The 19,061-nt window shown below is 38.8% G+C and overlaps 1 protein-coding gene across 3 annotated transcripts in view; it reads right to left on the reverse strand.

Annotated features, from left to right (window-relative positions):
- Window positions 1–7,351: 7,351 nt before the first annotated feature.
- The window catches only part of CLK4 (CDC like kinase 4), a 29,321-nt gene continuing 17,611 nt past the window's right edge, over window positions 7,352–19,061 (reverse strand). For all 3 annotated transcript variants that reach the window (XM_086705993.1, XM_025925059.2, XM_086705997.1), the window contains 8 exons: window positions 16,854–16,970; window positions 16,598–16,764; window positions 16,303–16,397; window positions 15,920–16,049; window positions 12,596–12,678; window positions 8,874–8,953; window positions 8,116–8,206; window positions 7,352–8,023 (listed from right to left, as the gene is read on the reverse strand). In XM_086705993.1, the coding sequence (XP_086562119.1) occupies window positions 7,883–8,023; window positions 8,116–8,206; window positions 8,874–8,953; window positions 12,596–12,678; window positions 15,920–16,049; window positions 16,303–16,397; window positions 16,598–16,764; window positions 16,854–16,970 (904 nt within the window). In that variant the 3' untranslated portion in view covers window positions 7,352–7,882. The remainder of the gene's footprint in view (window positions 8,024–8,115; window positions 8,207–8,873; window positions 8,954–12,595; window positions 12,679–15,919; window positions 16,050–16,302; window positions 16,398–16,597; window positions 16,765–16,853; window positions 16,971–19,061) is intronic.

Genomic DNA, 19,061 nt, shown 5'->3' on the forward strand with positions numbered 1-19,061 from the left:
GGGCTTGGGATTCTTTCTCTCTGCCTCTCCTCCATGCACACTCTAAAAAATAAATGAACTTTTAAAAAAAGGTAAAATGATCAACTCTTTTAAGAATTAAAATTGTTTCGACCTATTTATTTGCAAACATTCAGTCTACTAAGCCAACAATTACTGATACCACTGTTGACACTATTATTTGTAATGAATCCTTCTGACCATAGTATTTGAAAATGTAGCCTGTTGGGGTGCCTCGGTGGCTCAGTCAGTTAAGCATCCAACTTTGGCTCAGGTCATGATCTCATGGTGCCTAAGTTCGAGCCCCAGATCTGGCTCTGTGCTGACAGTTCAGAGCCCGGAGCCTGCTTCAGATTCTGTGTCTCTATGTCTCTCTGCCTCTCCCTCCCTCCTCTCATGTGTGCGTACTCTCTCTAAAAAATAAACATTAAAAAATTAAAAAAAAAAAAAGAAAATGTAACTTGTTAAGCTGCACTGGATGTTTACATTTAAAATATTTTGTTTGCGGGGCACCTGGGTGGCTCAGTCGGTTGAGTGTCCGACTTCAGCTCAGGTCATGATCTCACGGTTCGGGAGTTTGAGCCCCGCATCGGGCTCTGTGCTGACAGCTTAGAGCCTGGAGCCTGCTTCAGATTCTGCCTCTGTCTCTCTGCCCCTCCCCTACTTGTTCTGTCTGTTTCTCTCTCTCAAATATAAAAAATAAAACATAAAAAAAAAATTAAAATATTTTGTTTGCACCAGTTTTGTGGGAATCACAAACTTCAAATTGGAAAGGATTTAAACTCAGTCCACCTGACAGTGTGTCTTCATTCATTCACTCATTCATGTCAAGATAAGCTTTAAATATTTGTGTGTGCCTATCTATTTAAACATGTTTTTTTAATTAAAAACAATTTTTAATGTTTATTTTAGAAAAATTTTTTTAATGTTTATTTTTGAGAGAGAGACAGAGTGAGAATTGGGAAGGGGCAGAGAGGCACAAACAGAATCTGAAGAAGGCTCCAGGCTCCGAGCTGTCATCACAGAGCCCTGCGTGGGGCTGAAACTCATGAACTGCGAGACCATGGCCTGAACGGAAGTTGGATACTTAACCATCCAGGTTAAGTATCCATCCAGGAACCCCAAAACAAAATGTTTTCAAATGACCATACCGTTTAACTATGTGGTGGTTGAAGCTATATACCAACTACTGAAGAAATATGAATAAATGGAACCCAAATAATAAAACTTCCTATTGACTATTACTTTCCATTTCATCCCAAGTCATTTCACAGTAGAGCTGTGAACAAGAATCAAACCGATGGTTCTTGATTCAATGAAGTGTGCTTTAAGCACAATTCTGGAATCTAGGAAACCCGAGTTTAAGTCACAATGTAGACACAATTGAAAAGACTTGGCTAAATCACTTCCAATTTGTTTAGCATCTAGCTCTTCAAGATTACTCAGAGGAATAGATTTCAAATTAAATTTATTTTTGTTTTAGGGGCGCCTGGGTGGTTCAGTTCAACCACGTCCAACTTCAGCTCAGGTCGTGATCTCATAGTTTGTGAATTCGAGCCCCGTGTCAGGCTCTGTGCTGACAGCTTGCTCAGAGCCTGGAGTCTGCTCTGGATTCTGTCTCCCTTTCTCTCTGCCCCTGCCCCGCTCACACTCTCTGTCTCTCAAAAATAAATAAACATTAAAAATTTTTTAAAAAACTTTTTTTTTTTTTTTTTTTAGAGAGAGAGAGAGTGTGTGTGTGTGCACATGAGTGGGGGAGAGGGACAGTGGGGGAGGGAGACAGAATCCCAAGCAGGCTCCACGCTGCGTGGGGAGCCCAATGTAGGGCTCAATCCCACAACCCTGGGATTGTGACATACACTGAAATCAAAAGTCACTCACCCAACTGAGCCACCCAGGCATCCCTGGTTTTCAATTTCGTGAACTACTAAATTTCATAGGGTAATCTGCTGCCAAATGAGTAACAGCAGGAGTCAATTTTATTCATCTACCCCGAAAATTTTGATGAATACCTGACAAATAAGCAGCAGAAAACACTGCAAATAACCTATTTAGCTGCACTTTTCAGAATGCCTCATAAAAATCAAGTTTTCAAAATGGACTAGATTAGAATGTAAGAACTGAACCCATAAAACGCCCAGAAGTAAACACAGGTGGTCCTTGACAATCAGTCTTGGCAGTGACTTTTTGGGTTTTTCGTAACAAAACCAGTAAACAAGTGGGACTACATCATACGAAAAAGCTTTTACACAGCAAAAAAAACCACCAACAAAATGTAAAGGCAGCCTATTGAATGGGAGAAAATATTTGCAAACCATATAGTGGATGAGGGTTAATATCCAATATATGAAGAACTCTTACCACTCAAGGGAAAAGAAACAATCTGATTTAAAAATGGGCACAGGACCTGAAACAACACCAATTAACCAACCAAACAAAACTTTAGCTTATAGGTCTTCCCCAAGAAGACATACAGATGGCCAACAGACACCTGAAAAGATGTTCAACATCACTAGTCATCAAGGAAATGCAAATCAAAAGCAAATATCACCTCACGTCTGTTAGAATGACTATTATCAAAAACAAGAAAGAAGTGTTGGCGAGGAAGTGGAGAAGAGAGAATACTCGTGCACTGTTGTTGAGAACGTTAAGTCAGTACAGCCACTACAGACAACGGTATGGAGGCTCCTCAAATAATTAAAATAGAACTACCATCTGACCCAGCAATTCCACTTCTGAGCTATTCACCCAAAGAAAAAGAAAACACTAACTGAAAAGGTACATGCACCCCCATGTTCACTGCAGCATTATTTACAAAAGGCAAGACATGAAAACAACCTAACTGGATAAAGAAAACATGATACACGCATGCACACGCTTTATCAGCCACTGAAAGTCATTTTGAGATGGCACACAAAACACGGTTGGAACTTGAGGCATTATGCTAAGAAACCAGATAGAGAAAAACAAATACTATATGATCTCCCTTATAAGTGGGATCTAAAATAAAAACCACCACGAAAAGAAAAAAACAAAAACAAAAAAGCCAGGGGCTCCAGGTTGGCTCAGTCAGTTGAGCATCTGACTCTTGATTTTGGCTCAGGTCAGGATCTGAGGGTTGTGGGATCAAGCTCCTAGTTGGGATCCTCACTGAGGACCTGCTTCAGATTCTCTTTCTCTCCACCCTTTCCCTGCTAGTGTGCCTGCTCTCTCAAAATACATAAGCATTTAAAAAACCAAATGAAAATCCCCCCAAAACAAACTCATAGATTCATGGTAGTCACAAGATAGGGGGAGGGGATGCCAGGGGGTGGGCAAAATGGTTGTGAAAGGGGTCAAAAGGTACAACTTCTACTTATGTCATGGTGACATGGTGTACAACATGAGGACTATGGTTAATAATACTGTATTGCATATTTGAAAGTTGCTAAAAGAGTAGATCTTAAAAGTTCTCATCACAGGGGCACCTGGGTGGTTCAGTCGCTTAGGCATCCAACTTCAGCTCAGGTCATGATCTCACAGTTGGTGGGTTCGAGCCCCACGTTGAGTTCTGTGCTGACAGCTCAGAGCCTGGAACCTGCTTCAGATTCTGTGTCTCCCTCTCTCTCTGCCCCTCCCCTGCTTGCATTCTGTCTCTCAAAAATAAAAATGTTAAAAACAATTTTCTTTTAAAGTTCTCATCACAAGAAAAAATTTTAACTGTGTGGTAATGGATGTTAACTAGACTTTGCAATATATACATATACTGTACACCTAAAACTAAAATGTCAATTATGCCTTAATTAAAGAAATTTTTAAGATATTTATATTGAGTGGGGAGTGAGGGGCAGAGAGGGGAGGGGGGAGAATCCCAAGCAGGCTCCACACTGTCAGCATGAAGACCCACTTGGGGCTCAATCTCATGAACCGTGAAGTCATGACCTAAGCCAGGATGAAGAGTCAGACACTTAACCAACCATACCACACAAGTGCCCCTAAAAGTTTTTAAAAAACAAATAGCTTCAATTGTTTTAGAAACAGTAAACTATGAAGCATCAAATTATTATGAAAAACACCTAATTGCAAATGACCCATATATATTCATTGGCCATTCTAAACTTTTCCATCAGTGCTGAAGCTCTGGGCACTATCAGGTAAAAATCTGGTGCTTTCAGAAAATGAGTTCAGGGGGGCCTGGGTGGCTCAGGCGGTTGGGCATCCGACTCTTGATTTTGGCTCAGGTCGTATCTCACAGTTCATGAGTTCAAGTCCCATGTCAGGCTCTGTGCTGACAGTACGGAGCCTGCTTGGGATTCTCTGTCCCTCTCTCTGCCCCTCCCGCAATCGTGTGCGCTCAAGCTCTCAATATAAACAAACTTAGAAAGGAAATCAGTTCAGAAGCACAAGGCTAAATATAAATAAATCCCTAAGAACCTCAGAGCTCACAGAAGGGAAGGTTGGCAATAGATACATAATGATCCCAGAGGTACCACCTTAACTACTAACACATTTCTTCTATCTTTAGTGAAATTTCACTCTAATTTCCAAAATTCTAGAAATTTTACCTAGGAATTAGCAAACACTCTGTGAAGAATGTAAATACTTTTGAGAAGAGAATGTGGGTTAGCAATCATTAACTTCTTAAAAATAGCATGGATATTTTTTTCTTCTTACATCTTAAGTTCAGCTACTCAGAGAAAGTTAATTTCTGATGAAGAAAGCAAACACTGATTTGGGAATTGAAGCACTTGTAAGGAATAGGCCAGAGGCTTAGGTAATATGGCAGCACTGGTAGAATAGAAATAGAAGGGAAAATCAAGGATGGCAGACACCTTAACCTCCATAGCAACATTGTTAGGGTCAGGGAAAACCTCTTCTTTACATCAAATGCTCCTTTAAAAATCCTCATCATACATATAGATGGCCAACAGACACACATGAAAAGATGCTCAATATCACTGTCAGGGAAATACAAATCAAAACTACAATGAGCACCTCACACCTGTCAGAATGGCTAAAATTAACAACTCAGGGAACAGGTGCTGGTGAGGATATGGACAAAGGAGTCCTCTTACACTGCTGGTGGGAATGCAAACTGGTGCAGCCACTCTGGAGAACAGGATGGAGGGTCCTCATAAGTTAAAAATAGAACTACCCCATGATCTAGCAATTGCACAACTAGGTATCTACCAAAAGATACAAAAATACGGATTTGAAGGGATACATGCACCCTGATGTTTATAGCAGCACTATCTATAGACAAATTATGGAAAAGAGCCCATCAAGTGATGGGTAAAGATGATAGGTAAAGATGTAAGGGGTGCTTGGGTGCTTCAGTTAAATGTCTGACTCTTGATTTCCACTCAGGTCATGATCTCATGGTTCGTGCGATCGAGCCCATTGGACTGTGTTGACAGCATGGAGCCTGTTTGGGATTCTCTCCCTTTCACCTCTCCCTGCTCATGCATGCACTCTCTCAAAAAACAAAAGGTGTGTACACACACACACAGACACACACGGAGTATTACTCAGCCATAAAAAAGAATGAAATTTTGCCATTTGCAACATGGATGGAGCTAGAGTATCATGCTACATGAAATAAGTCAAAATAAATACCGTATGTGGATTTTAAGAAACCAAATGAACATAGCGGGTAAAAAAAAGGGAGGAAAACCAAGAAAGACTCTTAACTAAGAACTGATGGATTACCAGAGGGGAGGTGAGTGGGGGAGATGGGTTGAACAGGTGACGGGGATTAAGGAGTGCGCTGGTTAAATGTTTTTGAGAGAACGTGTGAGCGGGGAAGGGGCAGAGAGAGAGGGAGACACAGAATCTGAAGCCGGCTGCAGGCTCCCAGCTGTCAGCACAGAGCCCAATGCGGGGCTCGAACTCATGAACTACAAGATAGGGACCCGAGCCAAAGTTAGACACTTAACTGACTGAGCCACTCAGGCTCGCCTAAGGACTGCAACTGTGATGAGCACTATGTATCGTTCAGTGTGGAGTCAAAATTCTATACCTGAAACAAATATTACACTGTATATTAACTGGAATTTAAATAAAAACTTGAGAGAAAACAAAAAAACCTTGTCACATAGAATATAGTTCAACTATTATGAGGGCACATTTACTATATTTGGACTGCATCAGAAGCGAAAGCATAATTCATGCAGTGATTCTATGGTAAAATGTCAGCTTTCTTAAATTTCTAGTCAAATTCTGAAACATAAACCTTGTTATATTGGCCAATGCTGCCTGTGAATAATATAGGGAACCCAGCCTGGTTTCGTGGTTTGTCATATGAAAAAATTCCATGTGTTCTATGTTTAAAATATATAGACTACTTAAATTCTAGTGTAGTGCACATAAAATGACAATACTTTCGATAAAAAAAACCCTTGTATCTAAATAATTATGGATTCTACAACCAAAAATATTTCTACCTGGCAGTTCTTATTTACTAAATTAACATTTATGTAGTTTCCTCCTCCTCTTTAATGTTGAGAGAGAGAGAGAGAGAGAGAGAGAGAGAAAGTGAGCGCATGCACGCGAGTGCACACACTGGGGAGGAACAAAGAGAAGAGGGTACAGAGGATCCAAAGCTAGCTCTGCCAACAGCAGAAAGCCCCATGCAGGGCTCAAACCATGAGATCATGACCTGAACCAAAGTTAGAACCTTAACAGACTGAGCCACTCAGGTGTCCCTACCCTATAGTTTCTAATGTGAAAACAGGTAACAGTAAGAAAAAACACCTATAGGCAAACAAAAACTATCATGTTAACCAACCAATTATGGTCTGGAAATTTCTGCAGAGGTTTCTTCCCTAAGTGTGTTCCAATCACATCATTCTTTTGCTCCAGTAAAGATTATCACAAATATAAATTGCTTAATAACCTTAATTCTCATAGGCTGAGTGAAGTTTAAGTTACTTACTTCATTTAATACGGAAACTGATGCTAGAAAATTTCAAGACTCCTCACGATTTGGTATTAAAAATTAATCCTCAGGGGCACCTGGGTGGCTCAGTCAGTTCAGCAACCAACTTCAGCTCAGGTCATGATCTCACGGTTTTTGAGTTTGAGCCCTGCATCGGGATCTGTGTTGAGAGCTCAGAGCCTGGAGCCTGCTTTGGATTCTGTGTCTCCCTCTCTCTGCCCCTCCCCCACTCACACTGTCTCTCTCAAAAATAAACTTAAAAAAAAATTAACCCTCAGAGGCATCAGAATTCCTATTTCTGATGTGACTGTCCAGTTGGGACTTTAATCTTAAATGAAGTATGTGCTTTTATTAAAAAAAATCTGTCATGATCGACAAATTGGATGCCTTTTCATGAATTCTACTTCTCACCAATGACATCACCCAAGGAGACAAAACACAATTCTTAAAATTTAATGAAATTCCAACAGTAAACATTTCCTATGGGTTTTGGTTTCCAATACCTGCCTATTGGGAATTAATAATACTTATTACCTGTTCAACAATTACAGAAAAAAACTTTAAAGTTAAGAAAAGTTCTGAATTTGAGGTATATAAAGAATATTCATTAAGAATAAAGTAGTCAAGATTTCCTTTTACTCAAAAAAATCACTTCAAAGAGTTGACCTCCATGTACAAAAGACAAGATCAATCACGTTTATCACTGGACACAAAGAATATTCCAAAGGTCTTTAAAAATGGTAATTAATCTCAAAAAGAAAAAAATTTAACTTGTATAGTTCATTCATTATCAAGACCATACTTGCTTAACAAGGTAATTATGCTATTGATACAAAACATACAGTATTTACACTTAACTGTACAAAATAATTTAATGTTTACAAAAATATTAGAATGTTTAGAGTTGACTGACACAGTCTTAAGTAATCTCTTCTAAAGAAGTATATAGTAAGACCACTGATTTCCATTTCATTTCTTTTTTAATAAGTCAAAGAAAGGATGCTGCAAGGCTTCATCCAAGGTAATTCTTTTCACTGGATCATATTCTAACATTCTTCGTACCAGGTCAAACAGTTTCTCATGTTCTTCGTCATGAGAAAGCATAAATTCCTGGGGAAAGAAATATTTTTGTTGAAGAAAGATTTTAAAATTTTTAAAAACTTTTTTTTTTAACCTTTATAATCTTTTTGTTTTCTTTTTACCTTTAATGGTTTGCAGCGTCTCCTAACATATCTACCAGCAGAACTATGTTCATCCCAATCTAGCTGGTTATGGTGAAAATACTTGCGTTTTCTACAAGAAAAAGAAGTCTGGATCAGTAAAAACAATACAAGAGCCACACGTTTACTCTGACCTCACTGGAACAGCTGGAAGCATGAACATCTATCTATGTAGACACACACACACACATACAATTTTTTTAAATTCCAGCAATGACATACTAGATCAGACATATTTTCTACAACATCTTCCTTAATCTTGCACCCTCTGAGGCTCTCGTGCCCCACCTGAGTGGTTCATGTACCGCACATGGAACAGTGACAGCTTATGGATCCATTCCTGTGAATGTGGATTTCACTAGGTCTGGAATGGGGTGAAGCTATTTGCCAACCACTCTAGCATCCTGTGCAAAGACACACAGCTAGCTAGCGATAGTATGGAATACAAACGTAAACTGCTAGAACTCCCCAAAAATCAAGCTGTTTTTTACTACTCTATTATGTTTATAGCAAGTTAGGAAAACACTTCTGCAAAGTTTAACTGGAGTGTAAAAAGACGCTTTGTTTATTAGATCACAAGGTAAATACTGCATTACTTGTTAAAAATTTGACTTTATGGAGGAAAAAAAATTTGAAATCTGAAGTCCTGGAACAAGCAATAACAACAAAGTTGGGTTTTCTGTAGTTTGAATACAGGCCACTGCCCATTCCCAAGAAAGGGCTTTCATCTTAGAGCATACCTTGTTTTCTGAATCATGTGTGTTGGTATGGGTCCTAATATTCGTTCCATCATTGCCAGGTGCTCTTTACTATCATGAGTCTAAAACACAAAGGAAAAAGAAATTTAGCACTTTCCCTTCCCCTACTTGCACAATAAAGGAAAATATAAGAAAACAGCGCTGACACAAAAGGACTAGAGAGCTGCATAGCTTATATCACCCTCTACTTCAAAGATGGAACAATAATGAATGAGCTAGATTAGCTGGTATAAACCAATAAAACTAAAGTCTGATATCCAACGTAAGTTCTGTATAGCAAGTGGATTAGACACGTAATTTAATGTGAAACTGAACAATTTCCTTATTTGTTTTCATTTCTTGCACTGTTTACTGAAGAATGACTAGGGAACAGTCCCAGAAAAATGGTCTCCTCATTTAATCAGCTGCTGACCCAAAATTGACTTTATTCACTAACGAAGATCCACGTGTTAACATTTACTATTCCTGGGCAATAAAAATACAGTTGTAATAATTCTCACAACAATCCTGAGCTCAGTATGTGGGAACATGAGTTTCAAAGGAGTTAAGATACTAGCCCAAGGTCATATAGCTCATGAATGAGAAAACGTAGCTATGAATCTAAGTCAAAACTCATCTTCAATCATAATAGGAACAGAGTTTTGGCTCAAGTGGAAGAGAGAAAACTGGCACGCTTAGAGCTGGAACGGTATGCTCCTAGATCAGAGGTTGGCAAACTTTTGTAAAGGTCCAAACAGTAAATATTTTAGACCCGGCTGGTTACAAATGGTCTGTGTCACATATTCTTTTTTGTTTAAAAGCAGGCATCAGACAGAATATCATCTGCCAACTCCTCAATCTGAAGAGCAGAGGCTTTTTAAAATCTATCAACCTATTGTTTCTAGCACATTGCTTCCAAAATGTTAAGGCCCTAATTCATGACAGGAGTTAAGTAATATTAACCCCACACTTTTATTTTTTTATTTTCCAAACCAATACAGCTTTTATTGCATCTTTAAAATATCACAAATAAGGGGTGCCTGGGTGGCTTGGTTAAGCATCCGACTTCGGCTCAGGTTAAGCATCATGAGTTCGAGCCCTGCACTGGGCTCTGCACTGTCAGTGCAGTGCAGCTTGGAGTTTTTTCTCTCTCTTTCTCTCTGACCCTATCCCACTCATGCTATCTCAAAATAAAGAAATTTTTAAAAATACTTATCACAAAGAAGTTGAAAAATCATCCAGCATCTTGTTATTCTGTAGCTGGACAACTTAGATCTTATTCACAAGTCTGTTGAACAGTTCCTTTTTCAGATACAACTCCAAACTTTTCTGATATCCTTGTTTTTAACTGTTGTAACTAGCTGAATCAAAGCGGCTGAGTTTGATACAAGTTCAATAACATTTCCTTCAAGAACTCATCTTTCTGGGCTTCTGAGAGATACTGAACAAGCAACACCTGGCCTCATCTGAATCCTGCAGATGTATTTTTCACCCAAGAAATTCTGCATTTCAACAAGAGAAACCACTCTCCTGAGTAACAACGATGATGGGGAAATGAGCATACACAGACGTCATCTTCTAATGGAAGCCCAGCGTAACACCCTTGACCATGTTCTGTATGGACAAAAAAGAACTGGCTACTCTGCTTGCACTAATTCCCCACCATTTTTGTCAACCTAGAGCCTCTTCTTTTTCTTTCCCAGGAGACAGAGTACACGGAGATGACTGGGTTCCTCTGGAGCGGTTCACAGTAACAGTGCCTCCCTTCATAGTGATGTTGACATTTTCTGGAATGTCGATGGTCTGACTGCCAAGAATCGTTTTCATTCTTGCAGTAGATGCAGCAAAGAGCTAGCTCCACATTTTTAAGAAGTTCCTTAGTTGAAGAATATTTTGGAGGATGCAATTCTAAATAGAAACTTTATCTCAAACCAATGTTAATAATCTGCACTTATGACCACAGAGTGATTTATAATCACAGATTATGTGAAGCAACTATTCTGTGTGTCAGAATGAAGAAATCATGCACGCACTCTACTCAACTTTTTCTTGACCTTCAGCTTACAAGACCAGATGCCACCTCCAAGAACTGAGTAGTCACTATGGTTGTAGGTATCAAGCTGGTCTATGAACTCAGAGTACTTTTAATAGGGTCTCTATGGATCAATGGATTAGAAACAGGAGAAGTCTGACAACGGGGTCCAACAAGCAGTGAACACACATTCTACAATAGCCACCACCTAAGTAACTCTTACTTGTCATAGCTTCCTCTCCACCTTGCATGGCCCCCAACTTCAAATCAACCTCAACAGCAGGAACCAGAATCCACCAAATCTGCACCCTTGACCCCTACAACAAATCACAACACTTTGACCACATTAGAACCCTTCTTCAGTGGGTGCACAACCTAGATCTTCCAAGACTGTTAGATGTCAGTTGTAAGGAGAATTACAAGGGAAAAAAGCAGAGACTTAAATATGGCTTCCTACTTTCTGTTTTGCCAAATCAGGACTTTAATTTTAGAAAATTAACTATCAACAACTATTATCATCATTCCATGAAAAGGACATTTCAGTACCCAAAACAAAAAAGCTAGAGGGATAATCTCTAAATAAAGGCCAGAATGACAAACTTACAAAATCATTTTCACTTTGGATTAGTCCACATTCTGGAAACCATGAACTTCTAGGAAACAAGTACCTTTCTATCCAAACAAGTCCATGAGTCAGTCCTTGCCTGACCTCACTTCCCCATTTATGCAAGACAGTCTAACAGCACTAACTACTGTTCCCTGACTAGAGAATGCTCTTTTGTGTATCTACACACTTATGGGTACAAGATCTTCCTGAGCTGGCCCCCGCTCTCTCCAGTTTTCTGACAAACCTCTAACCATCCTTCTGGCAACTGGCTTAAACTCCTTACTTTCTCGGTGACGCCTTCTCTGAAGAAATTTAACCCTCCATCTTTCCTGGGTTCCCACTACACTTTCTACATTGTCCCATTATAGCAAATAACACATTACACTGTAAGCTTTCCCACATTTATCTTTTACATGACTACCTGGAGGACAGAGATGTTGTCTTTCCAACTTTAAACACATAGTGCCTTAAAATGTGCCTAGGATGTCACAATAAAATATGACTTCTTGTCTCTGAATTATTTTATAAAACGGAGTGACTTGCTCATGGCCGTGGTAGTCAGCACAACCAGAACTGAATTATCACTGGCCACAGTAATGCTAATACAAATTTATGCAGGAGCTCAATAAAAAAATGAGAACACAAGACAATATGAACCATGTGAGAAAAACTCCAATCACATGCAAAACAGAATTATGAACACTCACCAAGAGCAGTATTTCATCCAACTATGGTTTTAGAGGATGACCATTCTGCACATATAAGGGTTTTCCGGGGAGTTTTTTTATTTGAGACAGAGAGCACATGAGTGGAGGACAGGGGCAGAGGGAAAGAGAAAGAGAGGGAGAATCCCAAGCAGGTTCCACACACAGCGCAGAGCCCAACACGGGGCTCAATCCCACAACCCTGGGATCATGACCTGAGCCGAAATCAAGAGGTGCTCAACAAACTGAGCCACCCAGCCTCCCCATTTTATGTAAGTTTTAAATATTAACACTACAGCAACTTTTCAAAACGCAGGCCAAAATTTTAACATGCTCTTAACACTGAAAATTAATTATGGAATGGCATTTACTAAATACATACCTGGAAGACTGTGAAACCAAGGTAATATTCAATAAGAATGCACCCTATGCTCCAAACATCACAAGGTTGAGACCAACCTAAAGCTGTAAAAACAAAAACACTTCTATACGCAACAATTTTTAACTGCCATATACCATATCCCTTCCCTCTATGCATGCTCTCTTTACAATAAATAAGATGGTAAACTCCAGGGTTATATTTTAGTTTCACGTAAAATGTTACTCGGTATGCTCTCACAATTCTCCATATCTTTACATCAAATTAGTGTTTATTGTGGGGGAGGGAGCATTTTATGTAAAGTAAGAGAGAGATTAGCAAATATTTTCCAAGTATAACTATCAATTTGTGCAAATACTCCATATTCTCTGATCTGTGTGCAATGGGGAGCATTGTTGCTCGCAGTTCATGATTGTTCTAGGAAATTTTACATTTTATTATAGCAAATACAGGTTGACAAGCTCAGAATGTAATTACTAACCACTTCTCAACTTACCAACTTAATGCCTGAGTTTACTTCTTGCATTAAAACAACAACAAGAACTGGGGGAGGGGGTGGTGGTGCCTGGGTGGTTGAGTGGGTCAAGCGTCAACTCCCGATTTTGGCTCAGGTCATGATCTCAGGGTTTGCTTCGTGAGATTAAGCCCCACAGTGGGCTCTACACTGACAGCATGGAGCCTGCTTGGGATTCTGTCTCCCTTTCTCTCAGCCCCTCCCCCACCCATGCACTCTGCTCTCTCTCACAAACTTTAAAAAAAAAAAAAAAAAAGGATCATGATTTCATGCCCTTCCCTTGGGCTCCGTGCTAGGCGTGGAGTCTGCTTAAGATTCCCTCTGCCCCTCTCCTGTTCCCACTCTCTCAAAAAAACAAAAAACCATGGTTTTAGATAAACTAAGGCTTATAAATGGGTATTATAAGCAGTTATGTTATAAGAATTATAGAGCTATTTAAAGTTCACAGAGAGAGATCTACTTATCTATGTACTTTTCAGGCTGTCTGTACATGATTATATATACCTCCACCTTCACAATTCTCAATGGCAATACTATTCAGGAAAAAATAAAATACCTAGTCTTAAGGTACTTAATTAGAAAGGAGAAGAGTAAATCATACAGATGTTTCAAAATTTTAAAGATCAAGTACTTAGTAAAACAATAATGTATAAATAAAACCTACTTTATCATTTTTTAAGTTGATTTACTCTGAGGGACAGAGATGCACACACATATGCACATGCAGGGCAGAGAAAGGGAGAGAGAGTCCCAAGCAGCCTCTGTGCTGTCAGCATGGAGCCTGACTTGGGGCTAAATCCCTTGAACTGTGAGATCATGACCTGAGCTGAAATCAAGAGTTGAGATGCTTAACTGACTGAGCCAGTCACCTAAGTGGCCCAATAAAACCTACTTTAAAATTTTAATTACTTTCAGTAACATAAACGAATTTAAAGAAAAAGGAATAAACAAAATGTTCAAAAACCTTGACTATGATTTTGGTTGTTTTATTTATTCACTTTTTTTTTTTTTTAAGTCATTTTAGTTAACCCTCACAGTGCCTGTGCCTATCATTTCAACAAATGGGTAACTGAGCAGGAGTCCACCTACAGTGACACATAAAAAAAAATCTGCAATTGATAGATCTTGGACCTAAAATGAACATCTATCTTCTCCAGCCATTCTTATCCAGCTTCTTCCTAGGTGACTGTAACCCTCTGCCACACACCATTCTAAATCATCTTGTTCTGAGAAGTTGGTCCTCATACTCTTTGGAATGCCCCATCGTTCACTTATACCAACCTCTCCCAGCTTCACGTCTTTACTACAATACCAGACACGTGAGACCAACTGCATGACTACATCTTCCTCTCCAACCTAATTCTGCCTTAATCCTCAGTATTAACACTCCACAAAAACACAAAGGACCTTTCCCAACCTCTTTTCCTCAAAACCAATAACCCCAATTTTGAATTTGTATGATCGATCTATCTAGCCTGGCCATACTTGGAACTGTTATTGTCACTACTAAGAATACTATATCTTATCCAAACTAGGAGGTCAGTAAGATGTATGACTATTTTATGCACCAATAACAAAGCAAAAATGCCAATTATTTTGTGTTGTGCTCCCCATGTTAAAATGTGGGGGGGAATCCACCTCTTAAAACTGACAACAAAGTTATGTCTTTTTAAGCTCTGAAAATGCCTCTCTGTCCACAAACTTTTCCCACACTCCTTTCCTAAACTATTGCAACACAACAGCTCCTTTCAGACCATATGAAGCAGAAATGGTATCATCATTCATTTCAAAGACAAGCTCGAAATTTTTGCTAACTTTGTAGTCACTGGCCACATGAGGCTGTTTTACATCTAACATTTAAATTAACATAAAATTTAGAATTCAGTTCCTCAATCACAGTGGCCACACTGCAAGTACAGAGAAGCCCACATGTGGCCAATGGCTACCATACTGGACAATGCAGATATAGAAGGTTTCCATCACATGGAAAGTACTACTGACAAGCACTGCCTAATCTCAATTTCCTTACGCCTTTACCAATCCTCCACCGTGGGTAAAAACTGTTAGTGTGCTTTCCTACTCTTATTCTGAATTACCAACTCCTACCAGCACATGTGAAAACTGGAAACTGACTCTAAAATTTCTACTAGCAAACTCAGTTGGACCTTACTTTTGGCTAATAAGCTTATTCCATGTATCTCTCAAGAGCATCTGATCTAAACTTCTCCCACTCTCTCCAAGCCCCCAACCTCTTCTCCTCCACTCCATAAACAAGACCTAGTCTCTGACATCTTGAGACATAAGATACACACTCCCTGAGTTCCCTCTTACTTCCAAACTCCGCACCTTAAGTCACTTTCTTCTTTAACCTTTCTGGTGTCAATGATTATCAAAGAAGCTCTCCTCTTAGACTAGCCCCCTCTTTCTTCTTGACCTCCGCCTGGCCCTTGACTCAGATGTCTGCCAACCAGACCTTTAGCATTTCTATAGTACCATGCTTTTGTGACATGAAAATAGGTACCCCCATCACTTCAAAAATCACATTGCTGTGATGTACTTAGCCAAAAGAACTTGCCCTTTCAGGATCTTGTAAGATTAGCATGTTTAAAAAATAACCACCTGGAATATCTTTACAAATGGTATCCCATTTTTCCCACTCAGGAAGAATATTTATAGCAATGTCCAATTTTTCTTAAGATAGTTACTATTTTCTGTACACTAAGAAAATCACACCCATCCCCTAAGTAAAAGGCATGGAGGAAAAAAAAACCTCATCTTTAATTACAGTATCAGGAAGAGTAGTGTCTACTGACCCAAAATGACCTCTGGAGCTCTGTAATGCCGTGTAGAAACCAAAGTACTATGATGTTCATCATCGTATGTTGCACTTCCAAAGTCAACAACTTTGATATCTGTGTTTTTCAGAGTGCGTTCATCACGTTTCTAGAGAAACAGAGTTGAGTCAACATGAAGATCAGTAAAGACATAAAAAACATTACATATTTCAAAAGGCTTGCATATGAGCATCTTTTTGATTCTCAACATAATTCCAGGCAAAAGGTAAAGAAGGATGATCCTTTTAGGTTAAAAATCAGGCTATAACCAGTCTTAGAAGTCAAAATTACTCATCGAAGGGTCACCAAGCTAAATTAATTTTAAAAACCACCACCAAAATTAAAACAAGTCTTTAACTTACCATTTTAGAATTATATTTGACTACATAGTCAGACTTCACAAATAAAATATTTTCAGGCTTCAAATCTGTATGGGTTAATTTATTATGATGCAAAACTACAAGAAAACAAAAAGAAATCATTAGTTTCACCTACATATTTCATCTGTATTGGGGGGGATAAGAAGGATCAGTAGTGGATATAGGGATTTCATCTTTACCTGTAACGTGTATTTTTAGTGACAATGTTTTGACATGTTGCTTGTATAATAAATTCTTTTAATTTTCTGGTGTTTAAAAATTTATCAAGTATACTTACAATTTATTGACTGGCAGATCTGATATGCCATCTGCCTGATGTGGTCAATTTGAAATGGCAGAAAGCTATTTTCTTTAATGAAATCATAGGTACTAAGTCCAAGCAGTTCAAACACAATACAAACATGACCATGATGATCAAACCACTCTAGCATCTGGACACATCGGCTAAAACAGAGCAAATAAAAATGAGTCAGTTCAGAGAATTCTGATTATTTTAGGCAAGATGATGGATCACAATTCAAGTTTATACTTACAAGACGCTATTGGGATCGGTACTATTTAAATGCTCCAATACTTGGATTTCTGAACGAGCTGCTTCACGGTATCGACCTACATTTTTTACAATTTTCACTGCTACATGTATGCCATCCCTTAAAAACAAAATTAAGATGAAAACGGTAGAGGAGCAGAATGAAAACACGTGTCCCTAAAGCATCATCTTACTGAGTATTAATTACTCTATGCTATTTTTCTAAAATAATCTTTCAGGGCATTTTATACCAGATTCCATATAACATTTCTTCAAAACAGTCTGGCAAAACACACTTTCTATGGAGCGATAACTCCCTTAATACAAATTTTAATGTCTGTTTCCAGAATTTTATCTAGATTTTATACCAAAAGAAAAAAAAGACAGGGTGCCTGGGTGGCTCAGTTAATAAACGTCAGACTTCAGCTCAGGTCATGATCTCATGGTTCGAGGTCTGAGCCCAGCATCAGGCTCTGTGCTGACAGCTCAGAGCCTCGTGCCTGCTTCAAATTCTGTGTCTCCCTCTCTCTCTGCCCCTCCCCTGTCCACACTCTGGCTCTGGCGCTCTCTCTCAAAAATAAACACTAAAAAAATAATCAAGATAAAAATAAATCCTCAAACAGAATATGCTACTGCTGAAAGCATTTGCTCAATCACCTAGACAGACCTGCCCTGTGCCAGGTGTGTAGAGCACAGGGGTTAGTCAAGACGAGGGTCGTCACTATGTACCTCACAGCCTAACAGAAAAGAAACACATGAACAACTGACAGTGTTGCAAATGCTTGGTATGAGCTTATACAAAGAGGTAGGAGAGCCAAAAAATTAGAGAGGGGAAGCTCTAATTTATTCAAAGAAGAGGTGACACACAACTGAGCCCTGAAAGACAGCCAGCAGTCTATAAAATGTGGGAGGAAAAGGAACACGTTCATTAAAGGAGATACCATCAGTAAGTCATGAAGTTGAGAAAATGCTTACTAGCACATTCACTGATACAAGTAGGTAGAAATAACTAGAGCATAAGCTCTAGATTGGTTACCTATAATACTTCCTAAAATGTATCAAGCCACAAATGATTTTGAGATAATGGATTTCTAAATTCTCAAATTCCTTTTATCCTCTTTTCTTGAATTTTTTAATGTTTACTCATTTTTGAGAGAGAGAGGGAATAGAGAGAGACAGAGTGTGAGCAGGGGAGGGGCAGAGAGAGGGAGACACAGAATCTGAAGCAGGTTCCAGCCCCCAAGCTGTCAGCACAGAGCCTGAAGCAGGGCTCAAACTCACCAAGAGTGAGATCATGACCTGAGCTGAAGTCTGACGCTTAACTGACTGAGCCACCCAGGTGCCCCTATCCTCTTTTCTAAATCTGATCTTCCTGAAGATGAACCAGCATTCAAGCCTCTTTTTTTGTTTTTTTTTAAACTATGGCCCTTCCATTTGATGTAAGAAAACCTCATACATCCCTCATTATTAAGATACATAACCTAGAATGTAAAAAAAAAAAAAAAATCTTTGGGACAAACAAACTTTTCTAGTAGCTGGATAGCAAGCCTTTCTCTAAGTCCGGTGGTTTCCAATTTACTGCTTTCACCAAAGCCCCAACGAAGTTGTGGGCTAATAAATCATTAAAACTTATTTTGATGATAATCTCCCTAGGACATTTGGCATATATCTCAAGGTTGCTATGAAACCGCTGTGACAAAACTCCCTTCTAACTCTTATTATATGACCAAGATTTCTTGGTGCTTATGGCTCTAGAAAAGAAAATAAAGATGTTAGCTAACACCACTACAGTAATTAACTGCAATGAACAGATGTATACCTTAAACTTACACAATGTTACATTACAAACAACTGTATCTCAAAAAAAAAAGGAAACACATTTAATGCTAAAGCATTTAAGATGTTTATGAATACATGTACTTTTTTTTTTGAAATCCCAACCAACCCAATAAAGACACATTTCCAATTAAATTTTATATTTAGTTCCAGTAACCATCAAAATTCGCAATAGATTTATACTTGATCAACTGAATACCGTTTACTGGAATATCTCAAGTACTCTCTTGGAATCTCAAGTTTTAAGAGAGCATTAACAGGGCAACTGGTAAAGTCTGAGTAAGATCTGTAGATCAACTGGCAAAATTTGAAAATATAACACATGTATGTATACAGCAAATTATAAAGAAAATACTGTAAAATGTTAACATGAGGA

Source organism: Puma concolor, chromosome A1, assembly GCF_028749965.1.
Source record: "Puma concolor isolate L17-30 chromosome A1, mPumCon1.1.hap2, whole genome shotgun sequence".
Lineage (NCBI taxonomy): Eukaryota > Metazoa > Chordata > Mammalia > Carnivora > Felidae > Puma > Puma concolor.